The following is a 19,793-nucleotide window of genomic DNA, read 5'->3' on the forward strand; positions in this document are numbered from 1 at the left end:
AATATTTGGCAGAAGAGCCTCGTGTCTCCCCCCTCATGTGGCCCCCATGTGGGCACTGGGTACCTCACGTGTTCCGCGGAGGCGCCCCGGCATATAAGGCGGGTGTCTCCAAATCCTGCAGACGCATTTTGGGAGGAAAACAAAATCGGAGAGGGACGAAGGACGCTTGCGTGAAGCTCCAAAACCGGACAATATTTGGCAGGGAGCCTCGTGTTTCCCCCCTCATGTGGTCCCCACGTGGGCACTGGATGCCTCACGTGCCCTACACAGGTGGGGGCGTGACAATGTCCATCTCGAGTCCTACAAACTAATTATCATTTTTTTATTGGATGCATTAGCATGATCCAAGGTTGTGTTGGTAGCTTAAAATTCTCATGAAATACATCGAAACAGAGAACCAATAAAAAAATGACGAAGGATAGAATTTTTAAGTCCCTACTTCTCGAGCAAATGCCGTTCAATTTCTTTATATATGATACATTCTGGCAACAAACAAGTTAGGGAAAGAGTCTTGATTTATTATCAGTGGCCGGCCCTTAAATAGCAGTCGGCTGCATCCATCTTATCTTCTGCTTAGAATTAGAAAATAAAAATAGGAATCACCATAAAAGCTAATATCCAATCAAAAGATTTACCAGAACTATTTCTATATACGTATACTCAACAAGGTTGAAGCAATTAATATAATATGGTTATCATTAAAATTTTCCTCTGATGACGACAATTAATAAATATGTTATCAGGCTCCGGGCTTTGTGCGCTCTCTCTCTCGATCGATCGATCGATCTATATATATATATATATATATATATATATATATATATATATATATATATATATACTCAATAAGGTTGAAGTAATTAATATAATATGGTTGTTATCATTAAAATTTTTCTTTAATGAGAGCAATTAATATACAAGCCGGGCCTGTTGCTATCAAAAAAGCCTCCTTTTTTCACCTGCCATTTGCTTCAAGTAAAACCCATCCGCCATCACCTTCGAGTGCCGACCGCGATCCATGGCGTCCGAATCGAAAGTAATAGTCTCCTCTTTCCCCCCTATTACTTCTTCACCTCGATCCATGGATTAGATTCCTCGCTCCCGAGCTGAATTCCCTTCTAATTCTGTTCAATTTTTTTTCCCACGAGATCGCGAAACCGGCAAAGCTGACGCTCTATTCCTACTGGCAGAGCTCGTGCTCGCAGCGAATCCGGATCGTCCTCCATCTCAAAGGTTGGATTTTTAGATTTTGCCTTCTGATCAAACCCTAGTTTTTATGAATTCACCGAGTTTTCTTTACTCAATATCGGATGATTTAAATTACCTTTGTTTCTTTTTCTAATAATTTATTCTCATCTTTATAGCTGTTTCTCTTCTTCTTTCTTGGTGGAATTAATTTAAATTACCAATGGAGTTATACCTCTATAATGTTCCTTTGGCATGCAGCTCGAAATTACTTAGGTCTTGATTGGGAGAGCTGTCGACGGTAAAACTTTTGGAAGCAGAGAATTTATAAAAAAATGTTTGGATAACTACATTTCTAAATTGCTGTTTCATTTTAACATGTGAAAGTACTTTTAGTATGACAAAATAACCATAAAGAACATTGTATAGTATTATACAATATAGCATAACAAAATATAATATATATCAATATATAAATATATGATATAGTATAATATTACTGTAATGTAATATAATATTCTGATATTGATGGTATTGATCTGTTTTTAGAGTTAAAAATTTTAAAAAATTTTTTACAAACAGAAACTAGTACCCCTATTGATATTTTAAGTTTTATAAAAAAAACAGATTTTTTTCCAAATGCATGCATTGCATATAGGATATTATTAACAATACCTATAACAGTTGCTTCTGCTGCAAGAAGTTTTTCAAAATTAAAGTTGATAAAATCTTATTTGCGATCAACTATGTCATAAGAAAGATTAAATGGATTAGCTATATTATCGATTGAAAATAGTATTTTAATGGATCTTGAGTATAAAAGTTTAATTAGTAATTTTGCTTCTCAAAAAGCTAGACGAATTATTTTTAAATAAAAATTTTAAAATATTTTTATACTTATTAAAAAATTTATTATTTAAATAATAATTAAAAAAGCCTCTTCTAATGAGTTCGCGTAAGGCCCCCAAATGTATTGGGCCGCCCCTGCTCATGATTTTAACGTTTTCTGAGGGGATGGAATGTATTTATTCTCTGGTTTGCTTATTAGGGAAGTGGACTCAAGAACAAAGTTAGCTGCATGATACTTCTAGAAAAGTATGACCTAACATACTAAATATCTATTAGTTACCGTTGATTCCCTTGAGTTGATTGTTTAATCCTTGAACCATCAGCATTAAAATCTCAGAAATCATCAAAACCCATTCACTAGCGTAATCTAGTAGATTGAATCCACAAAGTTGTAGGAATGTGCATTGCTTGTGTCACCAATCTTTCAAGGACGATATTATTCCTATACGGGTATATATCTCATGACAGGAATAAATTACTGGAATCTATAATGGCCTATCTGAAAATGCAATGTAGAATTATGACTGGTTCATAGGGTTCCCCTATCATCCATAACCACAAAAAGTTGCAGCCACCATCTATGATCGCAAGCGACGATCTACCGATTAATTAAGTCGGTTTTCTGATATTAAAACAAGGTATCAGTCATGCAGAGAAGAATAAGATCAACAAAAGCCTTGAGGTTTACAAGGTTTGCAACAGTACTAAAGATGTTCCCTTAGTGACGTAAGAGTAAATTTTCCATCTTTATGGCAAACAAGATCGCAATGACTCCCAACCATTTGTGGTCACACCCCTCACTTTCCCTCTGTAAATTGGAAAAGCTCGTTGACATTCTGCTTGTCTTCAGGATATCAACTGTCGAGAACTGAATCCCTCCATTTATATTATAATCATGATGACAATTAGAAATTAGTCCTTTAGAATTTTATAATGTTTACATTGCTAGCGGCATCTCCAATTGAAGAAGCTTTGGGACAGCTCGCAGTTTTATTGGTAGCTAATAGTAAACATTATTGTGAGGCAGCATGGTTCATGGCTTCTCCCTGCGACATGCCATGCTCAATGGGACGGGAGGATCTGAAAATGCCCCACCTTTGATCTGATCAAACACCCACCTGTTTGCAGCCTCTGTGTAATGAACTCCATCCCAAATAATGCTTTTTGAGGGATCCTTGCATGACTTGCCGAGCAGAACATTAGTGCCATTCACCTCAGCCGTATCGCTGCACCTCACATTGAAATCGAAGTTGTACTCGCCACCACCATATCCACAGCAAACTCTAAGTGGCTGCTCAAATCCTGAAACCATTTCTAGCTTTAGTAAATGGACATTTCATGCTCTATCTTTCTACATGGCGAAGGACACAGAAGTTGTGGCAAAATGAAATGAAATTTGATGAAATGGTTCGATCGCAAAATTGTTAGCAGGTTGGTCACAGTGCTTCATGCTTGTTACAGGGATTATCCATCACCATTGCCATTGTTAGAAGGGGTTGGAGGGCCTCACCGTACTTTGTGGCTTCACTTATGAGTTTGTACTTGACGGAGTATATGTCGACCAATGCGATCGCTGCGAGAGGAAGATCCTTTCTTAGCTGGATTACTGTTTCATTGAGCATCCTGTTGAATTGCTGGGCTAATTGATTGTAAGGAATGGCACAGCCGGCAGAGTCCAACTGTTCTGCTGTGAGGGGCATTCGTAACAAAACATAAGAAAGGCAGCCGAGAGGACCAGTGTTGTGGATCCAAAATGACCTTCCTCCCTCCTCGTAGATGCTCTGCATGCCAACACAAGCTCACCATCATACCATATCTCAGAAACATCATCTGTTTTCAATCTATCCATACCTTTATCACCGACGAGAACTCATTCAAAGCATTCGGGATGTAATCGTTTGCCGATATGTTAAGGAAAGAGAAGGCAGTGATGTCGTTCTGACCGATGTCGAATGTATACAGCCCTCGAGAGAAGTACTCCTTTCTGGGCATCAATTCCCTGTAAACTCCTCCTGCAGTTTGTTTCATATGCAACAAAAGTTTGATAAATTTAAGCAGCAGAACCCAACTGCTGAACTACAGTGGAGTGATGGTTTAGAATGACTAGAACTTGCCTCGTTCGTAGATCGTTTGAGACCGGGATTTGAACTGCAAGAACTCATCCAGCTGCACATCTAAAGAGAAGGGACTGTAGCCACCCTGAGAAAGGGTTGTGTTCTGCGGCATAATTGTAGCTGCTGCGGACGCAAAATTAGCACCATGCCGGAAATTCGTGCCCAATGAATCAAGGTAGGCACTGAGGTATGGCAATCCAAAGCTCTCAGCTGGAAATTTGACAAAAAAATATGACCACAAATTCGATCAGATAATTTATGGTGGAATCAGTACTAGGATTCTGTATTGGGTCTCCATGAGTGACCCCCATGGGCTTTGGTGATCTTTAATTCCCTGAAAACTACCCCTCAAATTCAACTGTTTGAAGTAAGAGTTCTAAATGGCGTTGATTAGCAGCTAATTTATATGGATAAAAGGGAGATAATTACCAATGAAGTCGATGATAAGGCGGCCATCTGAGTACCTGCCTGCGGGCATCCTGAAGAAGGTCTCACCGTACGGTGTGCGGACCGGCCCGAAGGCGGCTGAGAGACCACCTGTATCTGAATTTGAGTCGCCCAGATTGACAACGGCAGGGAAATGGCATGGCGAGGATGAGACTGGGACTGAGAGCAGCAGCAGAACTGATAGGTAGCCAAGAAGAAGAGGAGAAAGCTTCATTGCTTGGATCTAAGAGGTGACAGAAAGGAGGCTTTGAAGGAGGGAGGCTTTGAAGGAGGGAACTCAGGCTGGAGGTGATGCTGGATTGTTTGAATAGATGAAGTCAAAGGTAGAAAGTTGCGAAGAAGATAAAATGGGACTGGTGGGCGCGGCATGTGAACATAGGAAGAGAGTTGACCGGATGGATAAGGGATGTGATGCTAATCAAATTGTAAAGATCTAACTTGCAATTTAGAATAGAACATGGTTGTTCTCAGTTAAAATGGAGGTTAAATTTTCATCATTATTGTTTCTCAGAAATTAAAAAAAATATATATTGCAAGGATGAAACATATGTCAATCGTCAATGCTAGCATAATTTTAGGGATTACGTAATTACCTGCATCTTTGATGATATTTTTCTTTATTAACGTGATTTTGTATTAACTTCTATTATTTTTTTTTATTAGTATGATTTTGTTATAGTGATTTTAGAGATCATATAACAGTTTGTATGAGTTAGTAATATTTTTTATTATTAGTGTGATCCTATATTAGCGTATATTATTATTTTTTGTATAGAGTATGTACACAAGTATATATAACCTCTGAGATGTACCAAATATAATGGAACAGAGAAATAAAATTATTTTTTTTTTGTTTTTCTCTTCTTCTGCAAATATTTTTATAGTTCAGTTCTTTTTTTTTTTTCAAAACACACATACACACATATATATTATGTATGTGTGTGTGTGTATATATATATATATTATATATATTTATTTATTATGTATATATATGTGTGTGTGTGTGTGTATATTGTGTGTGTGTGTGTATATATATATATGAATTTGAGAAGATAAATTTAATTAAATAAAAGGGGAGAAAATTCACATCAACTTTAGACTGCTATGGGAGATATAATAGATACCACTCATTTCTCATTTCTCATTTCTAGAACACAACGCAAGCTTTGTTTTACGTGTCTACGAGATGCTGATGGAATTGAAAGCAAGGCTTAAGGACCACGTTTATCAAAGGAAGTAGCCACATAACTTTCTCCTCAGGTAGTTCCTTCTAGATGAACTTGGTGCCGTTTAAGAGTAGCCAAGATCTAAGAAGACCGTGGAGAAGACCAAGATAGGGGATGAAATGATGACCGCTTGACGTTTGCCCACCACAACTTCATCTCTCTTTCAATCTTAAGAAAAAGAATGATAGAAAAAACTTGTCTACTGCAGTCCATCCATAAAAATTAATATTGACAAAACCGGGTCAATGTAAAAGTAGTAACGGAGGATTTCAGTTTTTGATGTTTAAGGAGCAACGGTGTTTATATGAAAATCTTACCATGGAGGCCAAGTTGATTGCTCTGGATACTGTCTGTATTGAGGCTGAATGGATTAAAAATTTTATCTCAAAACTATGGTTAGTACCTAAGCTAGCTCCAGTCATATCAATTCATTATAATAATAAGATTGTGATAAAAGTGACTGATTAACAAAGTACTAATAAAAGATGAATCGGCATTTCCAGCTTCGCCATAAATTTATAAAACAACTCAAAAGGAATAATATACTTTTCTTAGAATTTGTCAAATCTTAGAAAACTTGGTAGGTCTACTGACCAAGAGTTTGTCTAGGAGTAAAGTCTCAGAATCATGGAGGAGGAATGGAGGATAAGGCTTAAGCCCATTACTTTGTCACCAGCAATGGATATCTGACCTTTGTGATTAGAGATCCTATGAAAAAGGATCAATATGGTAAAAACGAAGCTAATTGAATGATCGTATCGAAACATATTCTTAGCGTATATCTTCTCCCATTCCTATGGCGAATGCTTATATCACTAACAAAATAAATCCGAAAAGTTGGGTTATACTTTTAATGAGTCCAAAATAGAAAATTTGCAAGGTATTAAATCATAAATGTTTTTGGAGGAATCGCCTATGTGAAAATAATCATATAAATGTAAGGCTTTTAAGTGGTGCTAATTGCATAAATATCTAATTGGTACGTACGGTGTGTGTGATATTTTAAAGTCTGAGAGAAAATCTAGTGCAAGATTTAATTTATTACATTTTTATGAATACAATTAACATTAAGTAAGGTTCAAATCTACAAGACACCTCAACTGTTGCATAGTATAAGTTACTTAGATATTTTTCTTTATACTTTTGTAAACATTTAAATTTTTTGAGAATATTTGAGAATTTTTAAATTTTCAAAAGATTTAATTTTTAAAATAAATTCTTATCTTCTTATGTTAGTCCTACATTGGAAATGTAAAATGCTTTTATAGAAACTCTGTTCCTTGAAGCCCAAGTCTGGCTTCAAGGGAAGTGAGTTGGTGACCACACATGCGCAACTTGGCTTCAAGGGTGTGCATCGCGTGGTGGGGCGCATAACGCGTATGCTTTTTGCCAAATGTCTCCTTTCAAAATGTTACATTGCTTCAGTCATTTGGTCAAAGTCCATAAATGGGGTCTGAGCCCTGGGATAGAGACTCCTACTCTTTTCCATGCGGTCGCTCTTTCTCCATACTTTGTTGTTTTTCTTATTTCACAATCTTTATATCTTTTGAACAAATGAAGTAGTCGATTGGGTCTAGCCTCCCAACGCACATGCTCATTAGAGAATGATCAAGTTGAGCCGTGTTGTTGTACTTTAGAAACGAGATTGTCGTAGACTCGCATGAAAGGGCCAATCACATTCTTAAGATAGTTTTTTTAAACATGCCCCAATCTAGTCGAGCTTATCTATCAATCTAATTTTCCAAAAGTTTTCCCGATATAAATTTAAATTAAATTCATTATTCTATTGCAATATAGCAATTACTAGGTGCCATAACGCTAACAGATCTTATATTAAAATATGTGGTGTTGGGGTTCAGTATGTCACGCCCTTGTCTGCGCGGAGCACGTGAGGCACCCAGTGCTCACGTGGGGGCCATATGAGGAGGGACCGCGGGGCTTCCCTGCCAGATATTATTCGGTTCCGGGGCTTCACACAAGCGTCCTTCACCCCTTTCCGGTTTTGTTTTCCATCCAAAATGCGTCTACAGAATTAGGAGACACCCACCTCATATGCGCAGGCTCTGAAACGAGTCTTTCCGATATAAGACTATTGGGCCTCACACCCTTTCCACCATGGGACAAGAGCCATCCTCGGCTTTGATACCAAATGTCACACCTCCGCCTCCGCGGAGCACGTGAGACACCCAGTGCCCATATGGGGGCCACATGAAGGGGGACCGCGGGGCTCCCCTGCCAGATATTGTCCGGTTTCGGGGCTTCACGCAAGCGTCCTTCACTCTCCCCGATTTTGTTTTCCATCCAAAATGCGTCTGCAGGATTAGGAGACACCCATCTCATATACCCAAGACTCGTTCTAGAGCCTGAGCATATGAGGCGGGTGTTTCCTAATCCTGCAGACGCATTTTGGGAGGAAAACAAAACCGGAGAGGGATGAAGGACGCTTGCGTGAAGCTCCAGAACCGGACAATATCTGGCAAAGAAGCTCCGCAGTCCCTCCTCATGTGGCTCCCACGTGGGCACTGGATACCTCACGTGCCCCGAGGAGGCGGAGGCGTGACATAGTATATAGCTTTCATGGTTCTAGGATTGAGGTAAATACGTTTCTATGCAATGAGCACTTCCTATCAGTAATAACACGAGTTCATATGTATATACTCTTCCAATATTTTTGTCAACCGCTTGCAGATATATTGCAAAAATAGAATGAAGTTGGATCATTTTGACCGATAAAATGAAATATCCTCCATCATTTTTCTTGTTTCTTCAAAAAACTAAAAATATAATCATTCTAACAAATGTCGAACATATACAGAGCTTGAGGAGTAATTCTTGGGCATCAAATGCTTAAAGACACCTCCTCCAAGATGAAATCCTTAAGATTTAGTCTTTCCTTGGACCATATGCGACTGGGATTTAAACTGCAAGAAATGGTTCATTTGCAAGTCTAAATAGAACGGATTATGAGCACTTCTGAGGTGCAGTTATGTTCCTTGTTATTTGCTTGTACACTCACCTTAGAAACCCTCTTAACCAGGAACCTCCCACTTCTCCCTATACCTCTTAAAACCCTCCTTCCCGGCCAAAATTCTTCATGTCTGGGATTGGATAAGGAACTAAAATTTGTGCTGCTCTAATTTATAAATATAATAATTTACTGTTCTCGATCTATTTATTAGAGCAAATTATAATTTTTTTTATTTATTACACTTGCATTCAATAATTTGTAAAACCTATACTTATACCTAATTAAATTAATGGCTTTAGTGAATCTATTTACTTCATATGTAATGTCAAAATTAATCCTAAATGCAGAGAAGGATACATGTGTTTTTTTATATCCTTGGGTGCTTGTCATATCACGTAAGATTATTTTAGTAATTTTCAAAAAAAAAATAGAATGATATATTTAGATGTCATTTAAAGTTAACGATTTGACTAGCATTTTATTAAATTATAAGTTAAAATATTAAATAAAAATAAATTTTAAGAGGAATAAGCGTGGATTTTTTATATTATTGGTTGTAAATATAATTTATTCTTAAAATCAAAATTTTTTAAAATTTTATTTATTTATTAATAAGTTGCCTTTGTTGTATTATTCGTCCCACATCGATTACTTAAGAAATAGGAGGGGGCTCCATTTTGTATAAAACCAGGCGATAAGGTTCGATTTATGATACTTTACTTGACAGGGTCGATGACGAGGCTTGCAGCATAGGGCAATAGCCCGCATTGTGCTTGGCAGGACTCAGGAGCACTGCTCTATTTTTTTTTTTTTTTTTAACGCATCTTTGTCTTTAGAAAAAAAGGAAATTTTGTTTATGTATTGTTAACATCAACAATCAAGGAACTCCTAAACCATAGTGTAGGATGCTGCAATCAGAAGTAGAAGTCCTGTCGAAGGTTATATTCAATGTAATTGCGATATAACACTGAGATTGTTGAAATTCTTTTGTATCAAACTAATCTTTTATGCCTGAAATATACTATCAGTTCTTAAGAAGATGACTGCATAACTAGATCTAGCTACAGAAGAAAACTAAATCATTCTATAAGCAATGCATGAACAGCAGCAGCTCAAATTCAGCTCAAATTGGATGTCCTCTTGCAATGGCCTCAAGCTGAGCCTGAACAGGGCAAGGTCAGCCCAGACCACTCCCAAATTTACTTGAAGCCTTCAATTTAGGGCCAGACTTGGGCTCAAAAGCTCTTTATCCTCATTTCTAGCCTGGCTCGAAGCAACCCTGCCTGACAGGCCTCAAAGCCAGCCTATGTCCATCTTGAGTCTTTTTTATTGGATGCATTAGCATGATCCAAGGTTGTGTTGGTAGCTTAAAATACTCATGAAATACATCAGATCAGAGGACCAATAAAAGAATGGCGAAGGATGGAATTTCTAAGTCCTTACTTCTCGAGCAAATGTCGTTCAATTTCTTCATATATGATACATTCTGATGACAAACAAGTTAGGAAAAGAGTCTAATTATCAGTAGTGGTTGGCCTTTACAAAGCAACTTGGCTGCATCCATCTTACCTTCTCCTTGGAATTAGAAAGTAAAAACAGGAATCACCAACATGTTTGACTTGTATGGCCTATGAGGTGGGGTTACTCCTGCTTACAATTGATATATATTTCTTTTGTCCTTCTTTTATGATGATTGAGCTTACCTCATCTTCAGCCAAAGATCCAATTTATCAGTCTCTCCTACCACTACCATTTTCTTTTTGTCTTCGTCCAAAACCCTAATTTACCCAGAATACTTTATGTTTGCATCCCACATACTCTTATTATTTTTGCATCGTAAAAGCTAATATCTAATCAAAAGCTTTACCAGGAAAATAGCTCACCACTGGTCGAAAATCTAATTTGTCAGTCTCTCCTACTACCATTTTGGTTTTCCTCATCTTCAGCCAAATGTTTATTTTATCCAAAAATAGTTTATGCTTGGATCCAAACTTACTCTTATTGTCTTTGCACCATAAAAGATAATATCCAATCAAAAGATTTATCAGAAATATTTCTATATATGTATACTCAACAAGGTTGAAGCAATTAATATAATATGGTTATCATTAAAATTTTCCTCTGACGACGACAATGTTGGCTTGTTTTGCCTCTTTCCGTTGATATAAGCCGGGCCTTCTTCCATAAAAAATGCCTCCTTTTATCGTTGGCCATTTGCTTCAGGTAAGGCTCATCCAAAGTCATCACCTTCGAGTGCCGCCCTTGTACTGATTGCGATCCATGGCGTCCGAATCGAAAGTAATCGCCTCCTCTTTCCCCCCTATTACTTCTTCACCTCGATCCATGGATTAGATTCCTCGCTCCCGAGTTGAATTCCCTTCTAATTCTGTTCGATTTTTTTCCCCAGGAGGCAAAGCTGACGCTCTACTCCTACTGGCGGAGCTCGTGCGCGCACCGAATCCGGATCGTCCTCCATCTCAAAGGTTGGATTTTTAGATTTTGCCTCTTGATCAAACCCTAGTTTTTTATGAAGTCACTGAGTTTTCTTTACTCGGTATCGGATGATTCCGTTGTTTCTTTTTCTAATAATTTATTCTCATCTTTATAGCTGTTTCTCTTTTTCTTTCTTGGTGGAATTGATTTCAATTATAAAATGTTTTTATTTCTGGAAGGATTGGAGTATGAGTACAAGGCTGTGAACCTTCTAAAAGACGAGCAATCGAATCCAGGTAAACAATTCTATGTGGGTTTGTGTTGATGGATATAATTTACCCCGAGACTTGCTATTTTGGCGTTAGTTTTGTGGATTTACTCGTTCCCCTTACTTTTGGATCTAATGATTTTAGTTAGATGTTATGTATATTTTTCTTTGTATTTTTTAAGTAGTTTTCAGGGCTGCAATCAAGTTGAGTTTTATCAAGCTTGGGTCTGATCAAGCTTGGTTTGAAATTAATTTTGAGATTGAATTTCAAGATAAAGCTTGATTTATTTACCATTATTTCGAGCTTAATTCTGAACCTAGATGAACACAAGCCTAATTAAACAGCTCAATAATTCTAAAGTGAGCTCAAGCTTGAACCAAGCTCTGTTCAGCTTGAATAATAGCTTGATTCAAGCTCGGTTCAAGCATGTATTAATAGTTAGTTGATTCAAAGAATAAACAAGATACACTAATTCAAGCTTTAATCTAATGACTCAAAATCTGTATAATATACGATATATATAATATAAATGTATTGAAGCCATATTGAGCCAAGCCTGACTGAGCTAGTTAATTTTTGGCTTGGCTTGAAACTAACTTGGGCCCTATTTTTATGGTTCAAGCTTGATTTCTTTAGCTTAAAATTGAGCTTCTTTCGAGCTTTTCTTGGCTGAGCTAGTTTCTCTATTTTTGTCTGATAGCCTAATACTTTTGTGTTCACAATGGGATTTTTATTCATTTTTCTACATTTAAATTCTAGAATTTGTGAAGATCAATCCAGTTAAATATGTTCCGGCTCTGGTGGATGGGGATACAGTGGTTTCTGACTCGTTTGCCATCGCATTGGTGAGTAAATGATAATCCTATGACTTATTGGCTTTTACCTGCTTGCCTCTTAAAGATCGTAGTGATGGTAATAATTTGCCTTTGGCTTGGACAGTATTTAGAAGACAAGTATCCTCAACATCCACTCCTGCCACAAGATCTCAAAAAGAAGGCCCTCAATCTCCAGGTAAGGCTTCCATGGCAATGCTATTAGTGTTGTATGCATAATATTATATAATAGAGGAAGTACTTTTGGTACAACAAAATTGAGAAAGTACTTTTGGTATGACAAAAAGACCGTAAAGGACATTGCATAGTATTATACACTAGAGCATAATAAAATATAATATGTATTAATACATAAATATATGATATAGTAAAATATTACTGTAATGTAATATAATATTATTCTAATATAGTTAATATAATATTGTATACTATAGCCTAATAATATAACATAATTTGATATTATATAACATAACATATCAATGTATTATGATATAATGTAATGTAATATTATATTTATAGTATAATATAATATTTTGATAGAGAATATTATAATTATTATTATTATATATTAATATGTTATTAATATAATATTTTTAGACACTAGTTTTTGGATAAAAATATAGAGGCACACAATCATACTTACAAAAGTGAGATTTTATGATTATTTGGGATAAAATGAAGAACGAAGCTAAAAAATTCTCCCCTCAAACAAAAATCAAAACGATGGATAAATAAATGGAGGAAAAAAATAATACGTTGATCACGTGGCAAGGGAGAAAGCCAAGGCCAATGAGGATTTCTTGTTTGTTGGGTCTTCTGCAGATTTCTTTCTTTGTGCATTGTGATATAAAGGGATATTTTCTGTAATTATATGATTTTATCGTTGGTATTTTGATCTAAAAAGAAAAATTTTATAAATCTAAAATAGCTTCCCGACGCGTGCTAAAAGTACTTTTTTGAAGAAGCTCCATTTTGTAGCTTCTTCCAATTAGACGTTTTCAGCTTTCTGGCAAAGCTAAAATAACTTTTCGATTTTTTTTTACCAAACATTCCTATTCCATCCAAAAGTACTTTTGGAGGGTCAGAAAGTACTTTTTGGCCTACCAAAAGCTTTGCCAAACGGGCCCTAAGTATTATGACGATGGTTAGGTTGTTCGACTGATTATTGCAAAACTCTTTGAATGCAGATTCAACATTTGTATAGTCTTTATGTGCAAAATCAAGCCATTTAATTTTCTTTATTGAGATTTATAACATGTATAGTCTTTTGTCTGCACAATCAAGTTGTATACTTTTTGTTTGCAATTTTGACAAGCACAAATTTCTATGACTTATTTTAGGTAGCAAGTATTGTGAGTTCAAGTATCCAGCCTCTTCAGAATCTTCCTGTGCTTGTGAGTTAGAAGAAGCTTGATTACTGCTTTCAAAACTCAGTATATATCCCCACAATCACCATTATGCTCCTTCGATACATTTGACATGGCTTTCCATGTGTTGGAAATCACTTTGCAGAGTTGGATAGAGTCAAAGTTCAATCCTGATGAGAAACTTAAATGGGCTCAGCACCATATCAATAAAGGCTTCACAGGTTAGTTTAATTATCGGTAAACATTATTGTTGCTCTATAACTGATATAGATGTGTTTGTTGAATGTAATCTGGAATGGACTTACATATGAAATTGGTATTGCTTTGTCACAAGTGCCAAGCATGACGCTTCATGTTGTTTTCCCTCCTTGATTCATTGGACTTTATTCTCTTTTCGAGACCCTTCTTTCATACGGTTTGCCTCACCTACATATGTTTATTCTGGGTTGATATGGTGTGCTGCTGCAGCACGACCTTGCTTTAATACAACTCACCATGATATAGCTTTTCACGCATAATCCTAAAACTCCATGCTAGCCTTTCACACATGTTAAGGAATTTCCTGATTATAGACTTACCTTGGTTTCAATGAATTCTTCAACTATTTTGTGAAAATAGAGTACTCTGGAACCTTTTAGAATTCATTAATTTACAAAACTATCTTCTTGTTATCCTTCTTTACTTTAAGGTGAACTTCTTTCACCTTTTTGTGTTCCAGGCATCAGGCTGAACTATCACCAGGTGCTGTTGTTCTTACAGTAATGTTGGAAGTCATTGCAATGCAAAGTTTGCTTTGCATAATACTTTGTCTCAAAAAAAGTTGTGTAAATATGTAACTAGGATGCCATTCTAAGTATGTAAAAGAAATTCTTGCTCTATAAGGTCTGAGCTGTGCTCGTATTGGCTATTATAACAACAAAGAATCTATACATTAGATAATTGTTGTGTATATGTGCGGCAATGTTTTTCTCTTAGATTTGGATACTATTGATCACTTAGATATGAAATCCTATACAAGCAGAAGTGTTAAAATCTTATCCAAGCTTCATTGAGATATGAATTTTTGAATATGAATTTTTGAGAAATGAAGCATATGCTTCATTAGGTTTTCTTGGGAAATACTAAAATTCAGAGTAGAACTAATGTCATAATTCACGTGTTAATATCAAGAATGAATTATGCAGCTGGTAACAAAAGTGACCGCTTAAGTTTGCTTGGCTTCTTTTTATTCTTGCTGCATAATGCTCTTCTCAACTGCTCTATTGTTGTTTTGAGTGCTTAAATGTGCTTGATTTAGGTCTGAAAATTGTGGTTTAGCTTTTATATGTCTGATTTTGTGCTTATTTGTTTGTGTTTCAGCCCTTGAGAAACTGTTAAAAGACCATGCTGGAAAATATGCTACAGGAGATGAAGTCCAACTGGTATGTCTTCTAAATATTTTGTTTGCCTTTTGCGACATGTTTTAGGAATTAGGTTAACTAGAGGTTAAATAAAATCTGTATAATTTGTGTGGAGATGTGAAAATACATTCTTATGAACTATATGTTTAAACCTCCCTGTAATCATCCAAAAAGTAATGTTCACTATGTTGTTTTTTTTGAAGTGCCAATTCCCTTAGAATTGTATATGGATCTGAATTCTTCCAGAGATTTAACCAGTAAAATTTTATTTTGCCTGGTAATCTCCTTGTAATCATTCCAAAATAATAATTACTAACTATGTTGTTGCTGTTTTTAAGTCCCAATTCCTTTAGAAACGTATATTGATCTTAATCCTTCAAGAGACTCCAACGTCTAACATTTTATGTTGCCTGGAAATTTTAATTTTGATTGCTATAATCATCTAATTTAAGCTGTGGTTTTCTCCCTTTTTATTTACTTTTACTTTAAGCAGTTGTTTTTTAAAATTATTTTATTTTTCAGCAATGATCTTTTATGATACTAAAAAGATACTTTGTTTGCTTAATCTTTGAACAATCAAAGCTGTGTTCCTTTTAATTGGCAACCTAACATCTGTTCCAAAAGCGGAATATTTCTAGCTTCCTTGTCAGCTGAGTCAAAGCTTGAAGCCGTTCAACAAAAAACAGTCGACTGTTGCCTTGCTGCAATTGCCAAAATTTTCACCTTCATTAGATGTTTGCGCACCCTGCATGATTGCTGGAAGTATAAAGGAAGCATCTGTTACCTCCCATTCCTCAACTTCTCAATGACTAGAGCCATCTTTCTGGTGCATTAGTTTTAATATTTTAATTGACAGACATCCATGTTGGCAATCATATATGGAGTTTGCAAGGCCTTCATCGACCCTTCAACTTATACCCTGCGGCATTTGTTTACTAATCGTAATAATGCATAAATGAGCAAAATTTTCCATTAGCATATTATAAAAACAAGTTCTTCCGTGTTGATTAAACTGCTACACTATCATCGATGGCTCCTTGTACCGGAAGTGAAGTACACATTTCAGTTGGCCCGTGTCTGACTGTAAGATCCCATGTATGTTAATGATTTATCAAAACTTGATGTTTCTTGGTGGTTCTATGTGCAGGCAGATGTCTTTCTGGAGCCTCAGATCTATGCAGGGTCAAAGCGTTTCCAAGTTGACATGGTAATGTTGCTCATATTCTGTAATACATTGTTTGTACTCTGGAGCCATTTGTTATAAATATGCATTAAAATCTCAACAAATAATATATATGTATATATCAAGAATTCATCTTATCATGATAGTCTTATTTTTCCATGGGAGCAGAATTATGGCTTTTCTTAGGAAAGCCAAGTTATGGCGGTGGCATTATCTCAATCTGATTGTATCAGGGCAGTTGCTATTTAGGGGACTGTTTATATCTCCAACTGGTTCTTGGACAAACTCTAAATTACAAAGAAAACACATGATTATTTTGTTTTTGGTTGAATGCGTCTTAGTGCCTATGTCGTAATTTCAGTGCTTATATCAATTTTATCCTTATGTTCAATTTTATGTATGATATGCATTTAATTCAAGAACTCACAACTGCTTGTTATTTTGCAGTCTCCTTATCCTACTCTTGCCAGACTCCATGAAGCATACACTGAGCTGCCTGCATTCCAAGCTGCACTACCTGAAAGACAGCCAGATGCGCCTTCCTCATCCTAAAAGTCACAAAAAAGATGGGACTTGTCTAATGGGTTATCAACAGTAAAAGGAAATCCAGCCAGTGGATGCTGCGCTCTCTCTGTTGTGTTTATGTTACTATTGCGTTTCTAAATAATGTGCATCATCCAAAAACTAGAAGAAACTACTACTCTTCTTGAGTACTACTTTTTTTTTAGTAGAAACTACTTGCCACACAAGACCCTGTTAATGTCTGTATGAGTGGAAACCCAGTTTGATGAGTATTCTCAGCTAATGATTCAGTACCTGGGGCTTTAAATCAGGACGCATAGAAATAGCTGATTGCCATCAGGTTAATCAACTTTTTACTATACGAGTGTTTCTTGTTTTCTCTGTAGTTATGGGATGTAAGGTCTGTAGCTGCAGTTCCATTCATCAAGTAATCTATCGGCAATGCTATGAGTCTAGATGGCCATAGACAAGTCTTAGGCAGGGGAAGGGATTTGGCATTGGCACTACTACCCTTACCAAAGGAGTTTCCTTGTGGAAGAGGGGAGATCCAGAGAGTGGTGTTCTTCTTCTGAACCAGGTTTACTAGTAGTTCCAGAACAGTCAGGAGGAAAGAGTGTTACTGTGCACAAGGCTAGTACGTTATTGAGAAAGAAAACTGTATTTCCAATTTCTCAGCACAAATTCAGGAGCCGAAGAGCCCGCCAAGGCGGTAGCTCAGTTGGAACGGAGCTCGGCTTCTAACCAAGTGGTTCCAGGTTCGAAACGCGCGGGCGTCGATTAAATGTGGGGACCGGATGCCCCTAGCCTGGACACGGGGTCTAGAAGTGCTACTGGTCGGCTGGTAGCCTTGGTGGTGCCAGGTGTGACGTACTCACACGTGGTTCTCGAGCCGGAGTCCAGAGGGGTAACCGAGCCGGGGTCACGGGTGGGGAGGGTATGAGTAATATATGGCTGCGGTCTGGTGCGCTGGGCCTATACCAAACAGCCATTCTGCCCGAATCGAACATAGTCCTGGCGGGGGCGGGGCCCGGTTGGGGTTGCTATGCGGGGTGGGCTTGTCCCTCCCCCCCTACCTCCTTTTTGCTAGCCAAAAAAAAAAAAAAAAAAAAAAAAAAAAAAAAAAAAAAGCCCGTGAATCTTTTTCATCTCATGTCATCTTGTTAAAAAAAAAGAAAAAAATCATTTGCCGCTATCTTTTCGGTACTAGATAATGCATATAAAATATCATTGCCGTCCACCTCGCTGTGAAAAGGAAAAGTCAGAGCTGATATGCTGTTTCTTGGGATCTGGGAGTTATATCAAGGATCTAGTTTCTAAATGTTTTACTTTTCGGATATTTTAGCTCTCTTTTTTTCATAAAAAGAACGGACATTACGTAGACACTGATTCAACTTTAGATCAGTTATACTTCAATCTTAAATTTTAAAAAGATTTCAATTAGTTATCGAAATTTAATTTTCATTGCAATATGCCTGGCCATTTACCTAGATTCTGACATTGCGGAGCGAGGAAAAAGATAAAAAAACTTTTGATTAAGAAAGTCCGGATTATGGCTTTTATATGGAAGAAGATCCATTTTCCTTTTTGCAAAACCACCGTTGGATGGTTTATTATACAGATCTCAAAGCACTATGCACTTCATCTTCTTTCATCAATACCGATCTCAAAGCCAATTTATGCACAGATTGCAATCTGGGTCGTCTCTTCTGTGCATGACCGTCTCGACCTCAAGTCAGCTCCTCCTTCGACAAAACTGATGTCTCCAGCAATGATGAGATTTGCACCGTCGGCATGTCTATGGGGAGATCGAGCATCGACGACGAAATTAGACAGCAAGTCCAACGACGACGAGTTCCGCGCTTGCTCCTACCTTCTTTGGATTAACTGAATTCCTATCATAGATAATACTTTTTGTTATGTTTACCACTAAATAATACTTTGCATTAACTAAAATTCTTTCACGGATGGTTTGAGTTTCCATGCAATATTGGAGGATGTTTAAGCATTTGAGAGGTAAGAAGGCTTTGTTAGTCACTTTCTGCTATAATTTGCTACCAATAGTTTTGAAGGCAGAGGCGACATAGTCACCAACCAAGACCAATGACTAAAGGTGGCAATTTGTGGCTATGATCCAACCTACAAACGACCCACTATAAGCAGGTTCGGATTTAACATAGATGAATTTGGGTCATAAATGGTTCAACCTATTGGACCTATTTATTGAATAGCTTGACCAGTTCAACCCATTTTAACTAGTTTAATAAGTGGTCGGGTCATGACCTGGCTATGTAACCTATTTAGACATGTTTAACGTATTTAATCCATTCAAAATCTATTTACCCCATTTAACTTGATTTAACCTACTTAGTAGATGAGTTATACAGGTTGGGTTGGATTATCTATTTAATAAACAAATCAGATTCAGATCTAAAATTTTAATCTATTTAATAAACAAATCAGATTTTGGTTGAAATATTTTTGCCCCAACCTGCATCCACCCAACTATATTACCAGCCATCTCCCCTCATTCCAAAACTGACTAGAACATTTCCTTGTAGACCCCTCTGTAATTTTAGGGGGGATCTTAGGTGAATATTCTTTCCAGTCATAGCCTAATTAAATAATTAAGTAGATTGCTTCTTAGAATTTTTCCCCTTTCTTGATTTTTTTTCCAAATAACTAATTAGATATCTCATTTTGTTCGCATCTTTTGTATTCCAAAGTTTTCTTTCTTAAATATGCATTCCATATATACATCCATGAGGCATTTTTAAAATCTCTATAAAATATTGATACATTCAAAAATTCACTGTTTTGTAGTATTCTTTTAATTTTGTTTTTTGTTTTTGCCTTAATACATGGTTCTTTAATATGTAGGTCTAAGTATTAAGATCAAATTTTAAAAAAATAAAAAAGGAAAATAAAATAAAAAAATAGAACTTTATCAACCTGCTTTGGCCATCCGCTAATTAACTCTATTTTTTTATTATCTCTAAA

The 19,793-nt window shown here is 36.5% G+C and overlaps 2 protein-coding genes across 4 annotated transcripts; one reads left to right on the forward strand and one right to left on the reverse strand.

Moving 5' to 3' along the window:
* Positions 1 to 1,003: 1,003 nt before the first annotated feature.
* On the forward strand, positions 1,004 to 17,155 carry LOC103696366 (glutathione S-transferase zeta class-like). Of its 3 annotated transcripts, none has more exons than XM_017840428.3 (10): positions 1,004 to 1,036; positions 11,197 to 11,272; positions 11,462 to 11,518; positions 12,251 to 12,336; positions 12,431 to 12,502; positions 13,665 to 13,718; positions 13,837 to 13,912; positions 15,051 to 15,112; positions 16,239 to 16,298; positions 16,722 to 17,155. In XM_017840428.3, the coding sequence occupies exons 1-10, from the start codon at positions 1,019 to 1,021 to the stop codon at positions 16,824 to 16,826; spliced, it is 666 nt and encodes a 221-aa protein (XP_017695917.1). In that variant the 5' UTR covers positions 1,004 to 1,018; the 3' UTR covers positions 16,827 to 17,155. The 3 variants fall into 3 exon arrangements, with proteins under 3 accessions (XP_017695917.1, XP_008776183.1, XP_026656662.1); XM_008777961.4 differs by lacking the exon at positions 1,004 to 1,036 and adding an exon at positions 10,695 to 11,087; XM_026800861.2 differs by lacking the exon at positions 1,004 to 1,036 and adding an exon at positions 10,695 to 11,087 and having other exon boundaries at positions 16,239 to 16,317; positions 16,722 to 17,106.
* On the reverse strand, positions 2,756 to 5,105 carry LOC120113055 (GDSL esterase/lipase ACHE-like). The gene is made up of 5 exons (XM_039133622.1): positions 4,578 to 5,105; positions 4,149 to 4,358; positions 3,886 to 4,046; positions 3,545 to 3,815; positions 2,756 to 3,336 (listed from the first exon to the last, which is right to left on the reverse strand). Exons 1-5 carry the CDS (start codon positions 4,807 to 4,809, stop codon positions 3,068 to 3,070), a joined length of 1,143 nt encoding a protein of 380 aa, XP_038989550.1. The 5' UTR covers positions 4,810 to 5,105; the 3' UTR covers positions 2,756 to 3,067.
* Positions 17,156 to 19,793: the final 2,638 nt, after the last annotated feature.

This window comes from Phoenix dactylifera, chromosome 14 (assembly GCF_009389715.1).
Source record: "Phoenix dactylifera cultivar Barhee BC4 chromosome 14, palm_55x_up_171113_PBpolish2nd_filt_p, whole genome shotgun sequence".
In the NCBI taxonomy this organism is placed as follows: Eukaryota; Viridiplantae; Streptophyta; class Magnoliopsida; order Arecales; family Arecaceae; genus Phoenix; species Phoenix dactylifera.